This window comes from Protopterus annectens, chromosome 1.part0 (assembly GCF_019279795.1).
Source record: "Protopterus annectens isolate FY-2018-M chromosome 1.part0, PAN1.0, whole genome shotgun sequence".
Lineage (NCBI taxonomy): Eukaryota > Metazoa > Chordata > Ceratodontiformes > Protopteridae > Protopterus > Protopterus annectens.
In genome coordinates, this window is record NC_056725.1 from 449,538,162 (window position 1) to 449,553,454 (window position 15,293).

The following is a 15,293-nucleotide window of genomic DNA, read 5'->3' on the forward strand; positions in this document are numbered from 1 at the left end:
TTCTGTACAAGTATTTGTGAGAATCCAGTACTCTGTAATACCTGTCAGGTTTACTGGGAGCAGGTGGGAGGGCATCAGGGGCTAAGCTGGATTAATGGAAAACATCATCCACCACTTCTAAGAAAGGGGGGATGGCCAGGGGTCTGCGCTGGGGCAGGTCCAGAAACTCTCTAAATCTTTTCTTAGACTGAGGGAAGTCCTGTGATTCCCAGTGGAAATGTTCCCTGAGGGTGTGAAGGGTTTTCCCCAAAAAAAGGTCTTCTGGTGGGGAGGCAGAAGGAATGGATTCCTCTGCATCTGAATCCTCATAAGCAGCCAGAGGTTGTTGTTCCTCTTCAAAATCTGAATAATCAGATTCCGCCAAATTCTGCTCTGTCATTATTTCAGGAGAAGGGTGTCTGGCCTGACACCCCCTGATAAGGGAGATAAGATTCTCTGCCATCTTAAGCATTTGGGTTTGGGCTGGTGGAGCTGGAGTAAGATGGTGACTAGAAGTAGATTTTCTAGGAGTGGCCTGGCGTCTAGGCCTAAGAGTATCCATCTGTCTGAGAGAAGCGGTAGTCGGATGAGAGGACATCATTTTTTGTCTAGAATCAGTAGTGCGAAAGGCCTCCTTGGAAGCCAGGGCTTGCATAGCAGCGCCAGACCCAACCGAGGCAGAGGCAACCAAAGGCTCGGAAGAAAAGATTTCTGCAGCATACTGGACTCAGAAAGGGTCTCGGTAGAGACCTAAGTATATATCATACTGGGCATCAAGGGCTGCGAAAGCACCTCACTGAATTCCGGAGAACTGACAATCTGCTTACCAGTAGCGTCGTCGGAAGGCTTAGCCTTGTGTAGTCTGTCTCTGCCTTTATCTCTACGATTTTCCGGAATGTCTAGGGATTGCTGTCTGACAGAAGCCATTTCAGAATGTGAAGACAATGTGGGACATCGTGGTCTGGGCCTAAACAAGTGACGTAGTATGAATGGAAGTCTCGGTGTGGGATATGTTTTCAACAGGCGAGACAATTGTTAACTTTTTCGGACATTGGTTAGTGCAAGAAAAAAGGATCCCCAATGGGATACTTAGCTTTAGATGCTTTCAGCTGTAATTTGAGCTCTGGTAGCGACTGACTGGCACACTGCTGAAGCTACGGACTCCACGGCAAGAAAGACTGATGTAATGATGTTGGCTACCTTGCTTTACAGCACTGACAACCTGACATCAGTTAACAAGCAGACGCAGAAAAACATTGACTATGGTATTCGGGCCAGCTGAGGACTACCACAGCAGGGATAACCCACAGGTGATGACTGCAATAGTGAAACACAAAGAAAGTACAGTTGTGTAACTTACCATAAATGTAGATGTTCGAGTGTATTCACTGTTGCAGCCAACACATTTGGGTTATCTGCCTGCAGGTAGCCCTCAGTCGGCCTGAATACCAAAGTCTTGGGATTTGTGCGTGGGATGCTATCGCTTCTTCCATGATGTCAGGTCGTCAGTGGTATAAAACATGCAGCAGACGCCATTACATCAGTTTTTCTTGCCCCAGATGTCAGGAGCCCCCAAAATAGGAAGCAATTACATGGTGTGGAACACCCCCAGCAAAAAGCAAATACCAATGATATAAGACATGCCAAACAAAAAGGATAGGTAGAAGTAAAAAGAAGTCGGGGGCTGGAGGGAGGGTAACCAGGACTGCAACAGTGAATACACTTGAACATCTACATTTATGGTAAGTGTACACAACTGTACTATGTTCTTCATGTTTCACTGTTGCAGTCATCACATTTGGGTTGACTCCCAAAGCTGAGGATGGGTGGAGGCAGTCAAGAAGCATTAGGGCTGGCACGCAGGCCCTGTTGACTGCTGTGGTAAATCCAGCTCTGGATTTAGAAAATATAGGTAGGTGGTAATGTTGGTGAAAGTTTGTACAGAGGTCCAGGTTGCAGCTTCCAGGATGTCCCTGGTAGGGACTCCCCTGAGAAATGCTGTAGAGGTTGATGTAGCCCTAATGGAATGTGTTCTGATCCCCTGTGGGGTAGTTTTTCCATGGTGTTTGTAGCAGAAATGGATGCAGTGTGCTATCCATTTAGAAATGGTTTGCTTTGAAATGGCCTTGCCCTCTGCCCCTGAAGCAAAGCTGACTAGCAGCTGGTCAGATTTTCTGAAAGGCTTAGTCCTGCCCAGATAGAACCTAAGCTGCCTGTACACGTCTAGGGAGTGCAGGATCCTTTCCCCTTTATTCTGAGGATTAGGGAAAAAAGTTGGCAAATTAATGGATTGGTTTAAAGCCACACTAGACACCACCCTGACCATAAATGATGGATTAGTCCTGAGGGAAACACTGTCCGCATGGAAGATAATGAAGGGTTCCACGGCCATAAGCGTCTGCAATTCACTCTTCTTGATGAAGTGATGGCTAGAAGTAAAGCTGTTTTCCAGGAGAGGAATTGTAACTCTGCTGTAGCAGCAGGTTCAAAGGGTGGAAGCGTGAGCTTTTCCAATACAAAGTTAAGGTCCCAGGCTGGAGTGGGAGCTCTCCTGGGAGGTCTTAAATTTTTGGCTCCTCTCAGAATTGTTTGACCAGAGGAAGAGAGAAGAGGGGTGGCTCAGTATTATAATGAGCTGAGATGGCAGAGGCATGAATCTTAATTGAAGAGAAGGATAGGCCTTTGTGGAGCATTTCTGTTAAGTAATCTAGTACATGAGTTAAGCTGGGCACAGTTGTGTCCATTCCCTGAGACTGGCTCCAAGAACAGTATCTTTTCCACTTTTCCGAATAGGATTTTCTAGTACTAGGCCTCCTTGCCTCAAGATGACATCCAGTACCTGTTTAGTGAGGGTTGCTGGTGATGAGTTCACGGGATGAGCCAGGCTGCTAGGTTCAGGGTCTTGAATGGGGGATGCAAAATCTGGCCCTCCTGCTGGGACAGCAGGGAAGGGGTCTGAGGCAGGTGCCATGGTGGCACTACTGTCAGACTGCACAAAAGTGGGTACCAGTGCTGACATGGCCAGTCTGGTGCAATCAGGATTGTCCTTGGCTTGTCCTGTTTGATCTTTAGTAGAACCTTCGAGAGGAGGGGCAGAGGGGGAAAGGCATAAATTGAGAGGTTTTACCATGTAAAGGGCAGGGCATCCACTTTCCATGCTTGGCTGTGGGGAGTTCTGGTGCAATATTTGCTCAATTGATAGTTCTGAGGGGAAGCAAACAGGTCCACCTCTGGTGCCCCCCCCCCACCCCCCGTGCCTCAAAAGCTTGAATATTTTGGGTTCCAGTTTCTACTTGTGTGGGTCCATTAGATTTCTGCTCAAGTCTGCCAGTGAATTTAGTTTGCCTGGCAGGAATTGAGCTTGCAGGTGCACTTGGGCTGCTCAAGGTTGTATTCCACAGAGCCATGGCTAATCTGCAGAATGGGTAGGAACGGGTTCTCCCCTGCTTATGTACCACATAACTGTGGTGTTGTCTGTCTTTACCAATAGTTGCCCTGGAAGAATAAGGCATTTGAAGGATGTCAGAGCATTCTGTACAGCTAACATTTCTTTTTGACTGATATGCAGGTGCATTTGCTTTGGGCTCCATTTACCTTGAATGCATTGTCCTGCCATGTGAGCCCCCACCCCACGCATAGTCTGATGTGTCTGTTGTTAGGGTTTGGGTGGCAAAGGGTAGAGTGAAAGGGAGTACCTTGTTGTGGTAGCAGGCCTCTACCCACCAAAGGAACTCTGTCCTTAGGTAAGGAATGATAGGAATCATTGTTTCCAGGTCCTGAGATTGTTGACACCAGAGACTTTTTTAAGTACCACTGAAGTTTCCTCATATGCAGTCTTGCATACAGAATTAGTAGAATGCAAGAGGCCATGAACCCTAGGGCTTACAGTATTTTTCTTGCAGAGAGCGGAGTTTTGGTGGCCAGTAGATTGACGTAGTTTGTCAAATAAATTTGTTTTTCTGGAATGAGGAATGCCATCTGGGAAGTTGTGTTCAAGCTTGCTACCAGGAATACAATCTGTTGGCTGGGTACCAGATGTGACTTCTTTTCGTTGATGGTGTACCCCAGTGAAGTTAGAAGTCTCTTTACAAATGTCAGGTGCTGCAGTAGCAATTCCTGACTGTCCGCTTAATTAGGCAATCGTCCAAGTATGTATAAATTTGAATTCTTCTCTGCCTGCAATATGCAATTGCTGGAACTAGGCATTTTTTGAATACCCTGGGCCCAGTAGATAAGCCAAAGGGAAGTGCAGAGAACTGATAGTGTAATGAGCCTGTTCTGAAACATAGATATTTCCTGCAAGATTCCCTTATGGGGATGTGCAGATAAGCTTCTTTTAAGTCTAGTGTGGCTAGCCACTGAGTCCTTGGCTAGCATAGGAAGCAGCTGTTGGAGAGTAAGCATTTTGAATTTTGGAACCACCAGGAAAGTGTTGAGAATAGACAGATCCAGGACAGGGCGCCAAGAGTATTCTTTTCTGGGTACTAGGAAACAGTCTGGAATAAAAACCTTGTCCACTTGGCTCTGCTGGGACAGGGTGAATTGCATTGATACTGACAAGAGAAAGTGCTTGCTTTTGGGCCTCTGCCCACTGGTTTGGGGGAGGTCTAGCCATCCGCTTGGGATTGGCAGTGAGTGGAAGTGGAATCTGTACCCCTGGGAAACAATGTTTAAGACACATCTGTCCTGGGTAATGTGCTCCCAGTTTTTTGCACGCAGGGCAAGTTTTCCTCCTAAACGTGCAAGTACTTGAGCAAGGCTTGGAAGAGTTAAGGATAAGTCATTGTGAGATTTTACCATAGGATGGCAGCTTATTACTCCCAGTTTTAGAGGTGGGAGCACTCCATTGCTTAGATCTGTGCATACCCTGAGACTATAGTTTTGGTGGTCTGCTGCCCCTGGGTTTGGACTGAGAAGGTCTGGGAGGGACTGGAAAACACCAGTTTTTTTTGAAGGCCAATGCCTGCTGAATCTAGGTGGCTGTACTTGTAGGAAATCTTTAACAGTTTGCATAGATTTAGATTTTTCCGCCATCCTTTTGAGGACGACTTCTGCTTTATTGCCAAATAGACGTTCTTGGTTTAATAGTGCATCTAGTAATTTTGCTTTGACATGGTCTGGCAAGGCTTGTTCCTTAAGCCAAGCATGCCTTCTGAGAACAGACCAAGTGACTTGTGGGAGTCAGGTACTCTGTAGTACCAGTCAGGTTTCCTGGGAGCAAAGTATCAGGGATAAGGCTGGATTCCAAGAAGACATCTACAATTTCCAGAACAGGAGGGATAGCTAGAGGCCTGTGCTGAGGCAAGTTTAAAAATTCTCTGAGCCTCTTTTTGGACTGTGAGTAGTCCTGGCATTCCCAGCGGAAATGCCGTCTAAGGGTATGCAGGGTTTCACCAAAAGAAAAATCTTCTGGTGGGGAAGCAGAGGGAATGGAATCCTCTGCATCAAATTCCTCACAGGTAGATAAGGGTATGTGCTGGTAATCAGAACTGTCAGAGTTATCAGACTCATGATCTGAAGAATCAGAAGGAAAACCAGTTCTTGGTCTTTTTGAGGGGGAAGGAAAATAACCATCCCTTTCAAGTCTTGAACCCAGGACTCTGCACACCACAGCAAGTTACCACTAAGCCATCTGAGCTCTGACTTCCCCTAATTAAAGTAATAAGGTCTTCAGCTATTCTAAGCATTTGTTTCTGTGGCATGTGGGCCTGAGAATGCACTTTGGTCATCGGTTTCCTAGGCTTAGTGTGAATTCTAGGCCTGAGAAATTCGGTATTTTTGGTTTGAAATGAAGTTGTCGGTTTAATTTGAAAATTGGAAGGCCTGCACTTTCAGAAGCCAGTACCTGCACAGTGGCTCCGGACCCATCCAAGGTAGAGACATCCGCAGGTTCCATAGTTGAAGAAGCATCTCGCGGCATACCGGACTCCGAATGGGTCTCAGTAGAGGCCTGCGAATCTGTAGAAGTGGGTATCAGGGGCTGCAAAAGCACCTCATTGAGTACCGGTGGACTGGTGACTAGCTTAGCAGAAGTGTCGTAGGCAGTTTTGGACATATGTGGTTTGTCTCTGTCTTTATCCTTATGTTTTTTCAGAAGATCCGTAGTCAGATGGCTTATCAAAGCCATTTCGGAATACGGAGATCTAGAGCGAAAGAATTTAGCAACAAAAATAGCACGATGACGAATAGTTTGGGCTTTGAACAAAGCACAGAACCGATAGCAAGGAACGTTGTGGTCTGGCCCTAAACAGGTGATGCAGTAAGAATGAAAATCTCTGTGAGGTATTCGCTTTCCACAGGCAAGACAATTATTAATTTTTTTCTGACATCGGTTAGAGCAAGAAAAAAGGATCCCCAACGGGCTACTTATCTTTTAGAAGACTTCAGGTCTGAAACTCTAAAAACGAAAATTTCAGGAGGCGGCCGACCGGCACTTGCGAGCTGCTTCTGCTTCAGACACTGCACGGTAAGAAAGACTGATGTAATGGCGTCGGCTGCATGTTTTATACCCCTGACGACCTGACATCATGGAAGAAGCAACAGCATCCGATGTAGAAATCCCAAGACTCTGGTATTCAGGCCGACTTGAGGGCTACCTGCATGCAGATAACCCAAATATGATGACTTCAACAGTGAAACACGAAGAACATCATCTAAGCTAACACAGGAATGGAGAAAGGAGATTCTGCTGCCGATAGGGATGACTAGGGATGCAGACAACAGGCAAGAGTGGGCAAGAATATATTGGAGAAAACTGGTAAAGGAACCAAGGTACTGAGAGCAAATAACTAGAAAGGGAAAGGTAATAGAATGGGACAATGCCAAGAACTTACTTGGACTGCAGACTAAAGAATGCCTTCCATATCAAGGATTGCTATCACAGTACAGGCAAAGTGAAAGAAACAGGGGGGTCCTAAACAAAAGACCAGCACTCCTAATGTTTTTAGTATCATCTAGAATGGAAGTTGACATAAAGAAGGGAATAATTAGTACAGCATATAAAATATTGCATGATAACTATAAGAATTAATCAGATGAGGTTAGAATGGACTAGGAAGAGATATTAGATAAGCAATTCACAAAGAAACAATGGGATGATATATGTATGTCTCCCAAATGTGAAACAAAACCTAGAATATTTTGGATCTTTGCCTGGAAGTGCTTACATGGGTATTTTTATACCCTAAGCAGACTTCAGAGAATTTTTCCTCAGGTTGACAGCAAATGTTGGAGGTGTGATGGGGCAAGAAGGGGTAACTGGGAACATATTTTCTGGGAGTATAATTAGTTGGTAGACTGTAAAGATTGCCTACAGACTGCTCTGTTGGAGATGCTGGGTGGGCAAGTTGGAGTGACTAGGGAAATTAATTTTTTGAGCTATGATATAAACTCAGAATTGCCTAGACATAGTAAGGCCTTGCTGAGTCTAATTACAATGGCTGCCAAAAAAGCAATTATTAGAAAATGGAAATCAAAGTTAAACCAACTTTACTAGAAGTAGTGACGACTGTAACAGAGATAAAACAACTAGAACTGGGATCTTAAAAAAGGACAGGAGCAAATTACATATGAAAAACATGGGAATTGTGGGATCAATACATGCAGAGGCGGAATGAGGTTTAAAAGAAGGCAGGATATGAAAGAGCTATGTAATGGCTGACTAACAATGACTGGATACATTAAAAGTGATGTATAATGTTTGCAGCTGCAGTTTTGTCGGCACGGTTTGGAATGTATGATGTTTGCAAATGAGACTGTCTCTATGGTTTAGTGTCAATTTATACAAATGCAATATGGCCTGTGTCATACCCGATAATTTAATAAAGACGTTTCTTAATTAAAAAAAAAAAAAAGGATGGGCACAACATTCTGACAAAAAAGGTAAGCCTTTCCTGTTCCTTCTCCAAGGACCAATAAGACTGGCTGTACCTTGCCCAATAAGGGGACACTAACAGCCACAGAGGACGTGGCTAACCCCCTGTCCATAATGGCTGAAGATGCTACACTAGAGGGATTTGGGGTAAAAAGATGAGTGGTGTGAGGTACAACTAATGGTCAAAGCACAGTCATCCACCAGTGGCTAAGGCAAATTGCTAGCCTGCTGTAATGGCAAATACTGTTTGATTAACTTTTTCTTCTTATGGCTGGAAGAAGGACCATCTGTGGGACTAACAGATTGTTCCATGTTCAAGTTGAAAGTGGTGCCCCTTTCTCCAAGGAAAACAAGCAGCAAATGCTGGTAAAAACAATAAGTCTTTAAAAGTCACTTTTTTACAGACAAACACAGCAAAAGCACATTAAACACTTTACCAGACACACAAAGTAAAATAAACAAAATTTCTCCACAGAAAAATGGTTTTCGGTTTCTTTAAACAACTCTGAAACTAACAAGAAAATAGAGCACTCACATTTAGAAGTACAGTACAGTCTTGTGAGTCTGTTAAAACATAAACCCCTAGTTTTAAAATAACTTTCCTGAAGAGGAAAGTATTAATGACAAACAAAATTATTAAATGGAAGTCCCCCCCCCCACAAAGGGAACTTATTTGCTCAACAAAGGAACAGCACAAGCCAATCATTGAGCCTCAAAAGCACAAATTCCTTGGAGGCAGTAAAGCTCTAAAGGGCTTGGCAAACTTTTCTTTTAGTCAGTTCGGCTCAAGCTGGCTGACAATTTAGGCACATGGAAGGTGCCATGAAATTTTGTAAACCAGCTGGCTGTTATATCCTTGACAGGATATAACCCATATAGCTAAGGATACTGCAGAAGTGATCGTTATGATGAACATCTGAATTACTACTCCATTCCATCAGACCACTATATGCAAAGAATGCTTCAGATATATTTTAATAATTCTAAATATCCCTACATACGGCATTAAGTTGATGGTGAAGGAACACTAAGGCATGCCTGCAAACCATATCACTGCCATTTAACTTGTCTTCACTACGCTAAAAGAGGTGAACTGGCCCTACGACATAGTATTTCTCTTGGCAGATTCTCCAGCATATGCACCATTAATAATATCCATGTTGTTTTCTAAACATAAATGTTACATCTGTGCCTCAGTGTAGCCTTAGGAAATTCATTTAACTTTCTATTACTTTGTGGGTTCAGCTCCGAAACAGAAGACACACATGAGGTTTAAATATTTTACATGTTATAAGCCATATTATCATATTCACACTGAACATACACACAGAAATGTTTGTGTGGAAGTATGCTGACAAAAGTTAACTGACATGCATGCAGTTATAATTAAAAGACATGAAACACAGGTAAGCAAAACATGACAAAATTACCTGTTCGAACAACACTCAGTGCCATTAGGAATTGACACAACAGAAGCTGCTTACTGAGGATCTCTTGTATGTTTTCCTGTCCTTCGACAGAGAAACCCTGCAAAGGTAAAGACAACGTATCTCTCACAGTGTTCAAAAACATACACAAATTTCACATTCACCAGTGTATTTATTCAATCTGAACGTGATCTGCACACAAGATCTAAGCCATCACCTGACAGAAGGATAAAGCCTTGATTATGACCCAGATAACCAGAGTTTAACTATAGGCTCAAGCTTTAGAAGAAAAAGGACTGGGAGAATGGGACCAAGTAAATGTAACTAACTTGCCTATCCAAGGGGGGGGGGGGGGGGGATCTGGCTTGCTGCTTGGGTGAGACCTAGTGGGAGTACTGATTGTTACACCTATGGACCATGTGCCTACCAAGCAAGCACTACAGGACGTGTATTGGCTGAATGGGGAACTCAATGTGTGTGGAGATGCACTTCCTGCAGCAGGAAAAACTGACTGCTGTTTACGAGTGCCACTGCAGATGGGCAGGGAATTCCTCACAGGAAAGTAAGCCACTCTGTCAAACCTAAAAGGTGGCCTGTCCTCTACCACCCACCTCTTGCCACAAGGTGAACAAATTGGCTGATAAAGCACCCGAGCACAAAACAATGGGTTAAAGAACTCTAACCTACATAAGGATACTTAGTTGGGCCATATGTGTAACGGTTGTGGAGCCATCAGGCAGGCCAAGAGTTGACAAAAATAGTATGTGTTCAGTGGAGAATACTATAATTCTAATACTCCTCTATTCAGTGTATTAAGGATGCTGGCAAGAACCACCCTAATATTACATACAACTTACCTACTATTCCAAAACAATGATGAACTGACTAAGGAGCAAGAAGACTTAGTGTTGTGGTTACTGCCTCGCAGTTTCAAGGTAATGGGGTTCAACACCCTGACTCTCAGTCACTGTCAGTGTGGAGTCTGTATGCATTCCTTGTGTTTAGGTGGTTTTCTACATCTGCTTCAGTTTCCTCCCACCTCCCAAAAACTAGCTGATTGATGCATTACACTAAAATGTCCATTTACCTTTATCTTCCTGGCCAGGTCAAGTCTGAAAATAATAACTTTACTTACAAAGTTAACTAATATTAATCTCATCCAGAAAGGAAGAAGCCTGTGTATGAATCAGGCTGTCCGTTACAACATCACTGTAATTCAATATCTGAGCCACCAAAGCAACCATAAGGCTGACGGAGGTAGAAGGGAGACTACTTCATCAGACGTATTGCAACATTCTCACTAATAACAAGGGACTGACTGACAGAATCATTGTAGCTCAGACAAATGATTGTAGTTTAACCATTGTAATGGTCCTTAAAACAAAAGACTACAAGGATTTTCAAAGTAAACTATTAGTCATTTTACTTACTCTGACTCGAGTGAATTTGATTAAAAGAATAAACAAAAGTAGCCAACTACAGAAAAACCATATTCCCAAGAAGTAAATCAAAAGGATCGTCAGCAATGTGCTTCACAATGTCTTATACCAAGGCTCACAAATTATATATATATCAGGCAGACAAACTTGACGCCCCCCCCCAGGACATGAATTTTATTTTGGAAAGTTAATGTTCACTGCATCTGAACTAGCAGATACAGTGGAATTAAAATCCAATTCAGAGAAAGCACAATTCCCGGTTGTTGAACAAACTCAAATGAAAGGCATACAAAAATGTATACATACAAATGTTATACTTGCCACATTAAAAAAAAAAAAAAAAAAACACTAACTGACTGAAGAAGCCAACAAGATATTTGGGAAAGAAGGACACTTGCAAGCAACATATAAAAATAGAAGTTATGTCCTTACCATAACGTTCCATGTGGAGTGTTCATCTCGCCTTTGTTCTTACACATGGGTTCGGAGCCGATCCTCGGCTCCGTGCCGGCCTCTTGCAAGCTCTGCATCGAGAAGAAGCTCGAGACAATCTAATACCCACAATCCCCCTCTGCCTTTACCTCAGATCTAGTTTGCAAACAAACCAATCTACATAATAGCACATTCATGCTATACACCTATACATATATAAACAGACACATATAAAAATATATGTGTATACCAACTATGTACACAGAATAATAACAGTAGCAAAAATGCTTCTGGCCAGGCATCAAAGAACGTTCTTCCTAAGGGTGGGAGGGTGGGACTGTAAGAACAAAGGCGAGATGAACACTCCACATGGAACGTTATGGTAAGGACATAACTTCTATATGTGATAGTGTTCAATCTCGCCGTTTGTTCTTACACATGGGTAGCGTCCCTAGCTCCTTGATCCTGAGGAACTCACGGGGGGTCGTTCTTGAGCACAGTGGAACCAAAGGTTGCCCTGTCCCTAGAAACCTTGTCTACTTTATAATGAGAAATAAATGTATGTGGCTTAGACCAGGTAGCAGCCGCACAAATAGCATCCAGAGGTAGGCGAGCTGCATGAGCCAAAGACGTAGATATTGACCTTGTGGAATGTCCTTTGGGTTTGTGTAAAAGGGGTTGATTTGCAGAATCGTGAGACATAGATTATACAATCCGTTAACCACTTAGAAAGAGTTCTTTTGGTAACTGCAAGTCCTTTCCTGCTATCAGCAAAAGCCACAAAGAGTTGATCTGTTTTCCTGTGATCTTTTGTTCTATCCAAATAAAACCTTAGCTGTCTGTGAACATCCAATTTGTGTAACATATACTCCATTCTGTTGAAGCGGCTTTTGAAGAAAGTGCGTAATTCAATGGACTGATTATTATTGTTAATAGAACACACTTTAGGGAGGAAGGATGAATTGGTTCGAAGAGAAACTCTGTCAGAGTGAAAGATCAAATAAGGGTGCTTGATGGAGAGAGCCTGAAGGTCAGACACTGCCTAGCAGAAGTAATGGCTACCAGAAAGAGAGTTTTCCAGGACAAAAATTTTAATGGGCAAGAAGAGGCAGGTTCAAAAGGGGGCAACATTAATTTAGATAGCAACAAGTTTAGACTCCAAGGTGACGTAGGAGATCTGACCGGTGGTCTAATATGAAAACTCCTTTTAAAAGGCTTTACAAAGTCTGTGAGCCATAATAGGAGCTCCACATTCTTCCACATGGAAATCAAATGGCAGCCAATTGAACTCTTAGAGTAGCAGGAGAAGCACCCTGATGAAAAAGTCTGTTAAGAACTCTAATATCTTATTCAAAGGAGCTATAAAGGATCAACATGGTGTGTATTCGCCCAGAATACAAACCGCTTCCATTTGCTAGTATATGTTTTAGTAGTGGAAGCTTTATGCGAAGCCACTAATATATCCTGGACTGCTGGTGACAAAGATCAGACCTGGCTAAGTTGGGAATTGGAGCAGCCAAGCTGCTAGATGGAGTGACAGGAGCGGGATGGGGAACCCCTGACGAGTGAGTCAATAGATCTGGCTCTGGGTCCAGAATCCAGGGTCCCCGAATGCAGTGTATTTTCTGGAAGGAAACCAAAGTTGACGAGGCCAGAATGGAGCAAGGAGGATTATCGTGCTGTGTAGGTTCGTGGCTTTCTGGAGAAACTTCGAGATCAGAGGAAATGGGGAAATGCGATAGGAGTCCCGGGGCCAATCAGAAACCAGTGCGTCCCTGGGGACTGCCCCTGGAGGGCGTAATAGGGCAAAGTAGCTCCTGCATTTGGCATTCATTGGAGGCGCAAACAGGTGGCAGGAAGGCTGGCCCCACGCGAAAAATCCTTTTCGCCACTGAGTGTTTTAGAGGCCAATCGTGCGGTAACAGAATTAGTCTGATCAGCCTGTGGGGTATGACGTTGGATGACCCGGGATGTGCGCTGTTATTAGAAAGCGACCGTGGACTCCGCCCACTGCCAAATTCTCATGGCCTCTCTGCATAGTTGATAGGACTTGGTTCCCCCTTGTTTGTTTATGTACCAGACTACCGACATGTTGTCCGTCTGAACTGCAATAGTCCCTAGAGGAAGAAGGGGAGCAAAGTGTTGCAACGCTAGAAACACTGCCCTCAACTCTAGAACATTGATGTGCAGATTGTACTCCAAATTGGTCCATTCGCCTTGGACTGTCTGTCCCTGAAAGATGCCCCCCCACCCTATCAGGGAAGCGTCCGTGGTCACCGTAATTGTAGGCGTGGGTAGCACAAACGGCCTCCCCTGGGAAAGGTTGCACGTTTGAAGCCACCAGTTTAGATCTGTTTTGCAAGTCTTTGTTATAAGAATCTCGTGTGTTAGAGGTAGTTGTTGAAATGACCATTGAGCAAACAGTAGCCATTGTAGGACTCTCATGTGCAGCCTTCCCAGGGGAATTGCAATAAGGGAGGCTGACATGAGGCCCAACACCTTCAGTACTAGTTTTGCAGGAGATTTCCTTGACAAGAGTAGAAGACGATGTGAGTCTCCAGTCACAATATACTTTCTGGGTGAAGCTTGAGAATTAATTGACGTCTGTTTAACTCTGCTCCTATCATCAATATATTTTGTGATGACTGAAGTAAGGATTTTCCGAAATTTACGGAGATCCTAGGTGAACACACAGTTGAAGAACATAGTCTCTGGCCTGCAGTAGTTGGCCGGGTGGTGGCGAAAGGAGCCAGTCGTCCAGATACGGAAACACCTGAATCCCTGGCGTCTCAAGTGAGACGCTACCACTGCCATACATTTGGTGAAGACCCTGGGGCTGAGGTCAGACCAAAGGGCAGGGCTCGAAATTGAAAGTGACTGGCTCCCAGCCGGCGCAATGATCTCTGGATGCCCTGGCCATTTTGATGTGGTAGTATGCATCCTCTAGATCTATTGAGCACATCCACTCGTCCTTCTGTAAGAATGGAAGGATCGATTGAAGCGTGACCATTCGAACTTTTCTTTCTTGACGAAAGTATTGAGGTAGCTTAGGTCTACAATCGGCTTCCAGTCCCTTGTTTCTTTGGAACTGAAAAGAACCTTGAGTAAGTCCCGAATCCTTGCTGGTCCGCTGGGACTGGCTGGATGACTCTTTTTTCTAGCAGCTTTGAAATTTCTAAAGCTGCTGGCTCTCGCAGATGGGGCGGTACATCTGGGAGTCTTTTCTTTGGAATGGGATAGGATAGGAAGGGTATGGAGTAACCTCTGGTAACTACGCTTTTTACCCACTTGTCTGTAGTTATATCTTGCCAGGCCTGAGGGTATAAAGCTGTTTACCCCGACTGCCTCCAGAGCAGGACAGTCGGGCCTCCTCTCAGGAGTGCTGGAAAGGTTTACCAGGAGTGTTTCCCTGTCACCTTGATGTTGCGGACCCCTCTGCCGCCAGGGCGGCGTCTTCCACCTCTGCCCCTCCTCTGCCTCTAGAGGGCATCACCCTGTGTGCCTGAGAAAGACCCTTGGGGTTTTGAAACCACATTTTCCCACCGCTGTTGCCCTTTGGGGTACGGTCTGGTTGGGGTGGAAAACGGACTCCGACAGCAGACAGAGTCTTTCCCTCTTGTTCACACCGGTAAGGGTCTCCTTTACCTTGGGGCCAAAAAGAGTGGCACCGTCAAATGGGGCGCTTGTAAAGGAAGACTTGAAGGCTTCCGCAAGGAGCATAGGCGCATCCAGGATTGTCTGAAGAGCAATCGCTGAAGCTGCTGCCCTACTCGAACCTTCGACCGCGAGGGAAATCAGCCTCATGGACGAGTTAACAATCGATGTTAGGGTATTAAGTTGCGCTGTCACTTTCTCTGAGACAGCTGCATCTGTAGCACCCTGGAGGGTATCTCCCAACTCTTTGACTAGATCCCTCTGCAGACGTGTAAAATGGGTCAAATAGTTCAGGGACCGCATGGAAAAAGCCGCTGAACTAAAAATGCGCTTCCCATATCTATCCATCGCCCTAGAATCTTTATTAGGCGGATGGACAGACGAAGAAGACTCCGACATCTCCTTTTTGGCTGCAGCCACCACCATAGCGTCTACTGGAACTCCTTTGTAAGGTAGGACTTATCCTGAGGTGCTGAATTTTTTTTTTTT

The 15,293-nt window shown here is 44.4% G+C and overlaps 1 protein-coding gene across 1 annotated transcript in view; it reads right to left on the reverse strand.

Moving 5' to 3' along the window:
- Nucleotides 1–15,293, reverse strand: part of CMTR1 (cap methyltransferase 1) — a 2,799,821-nt gene that overhangs the window by 1,443,680 nt on the left and 1,340,848 nt on the right. Inside the window, exon 11 of the mRNA XM_044060367.1 lies at nt 9,283–9,379. Coding sequence (XP_043916302.1) covers nt 9,283–9,379 — 97 coding nt within the window. The remainder of the gene's footprint in view (nt 1–9,282; nt 9,380–15,293) is intronic.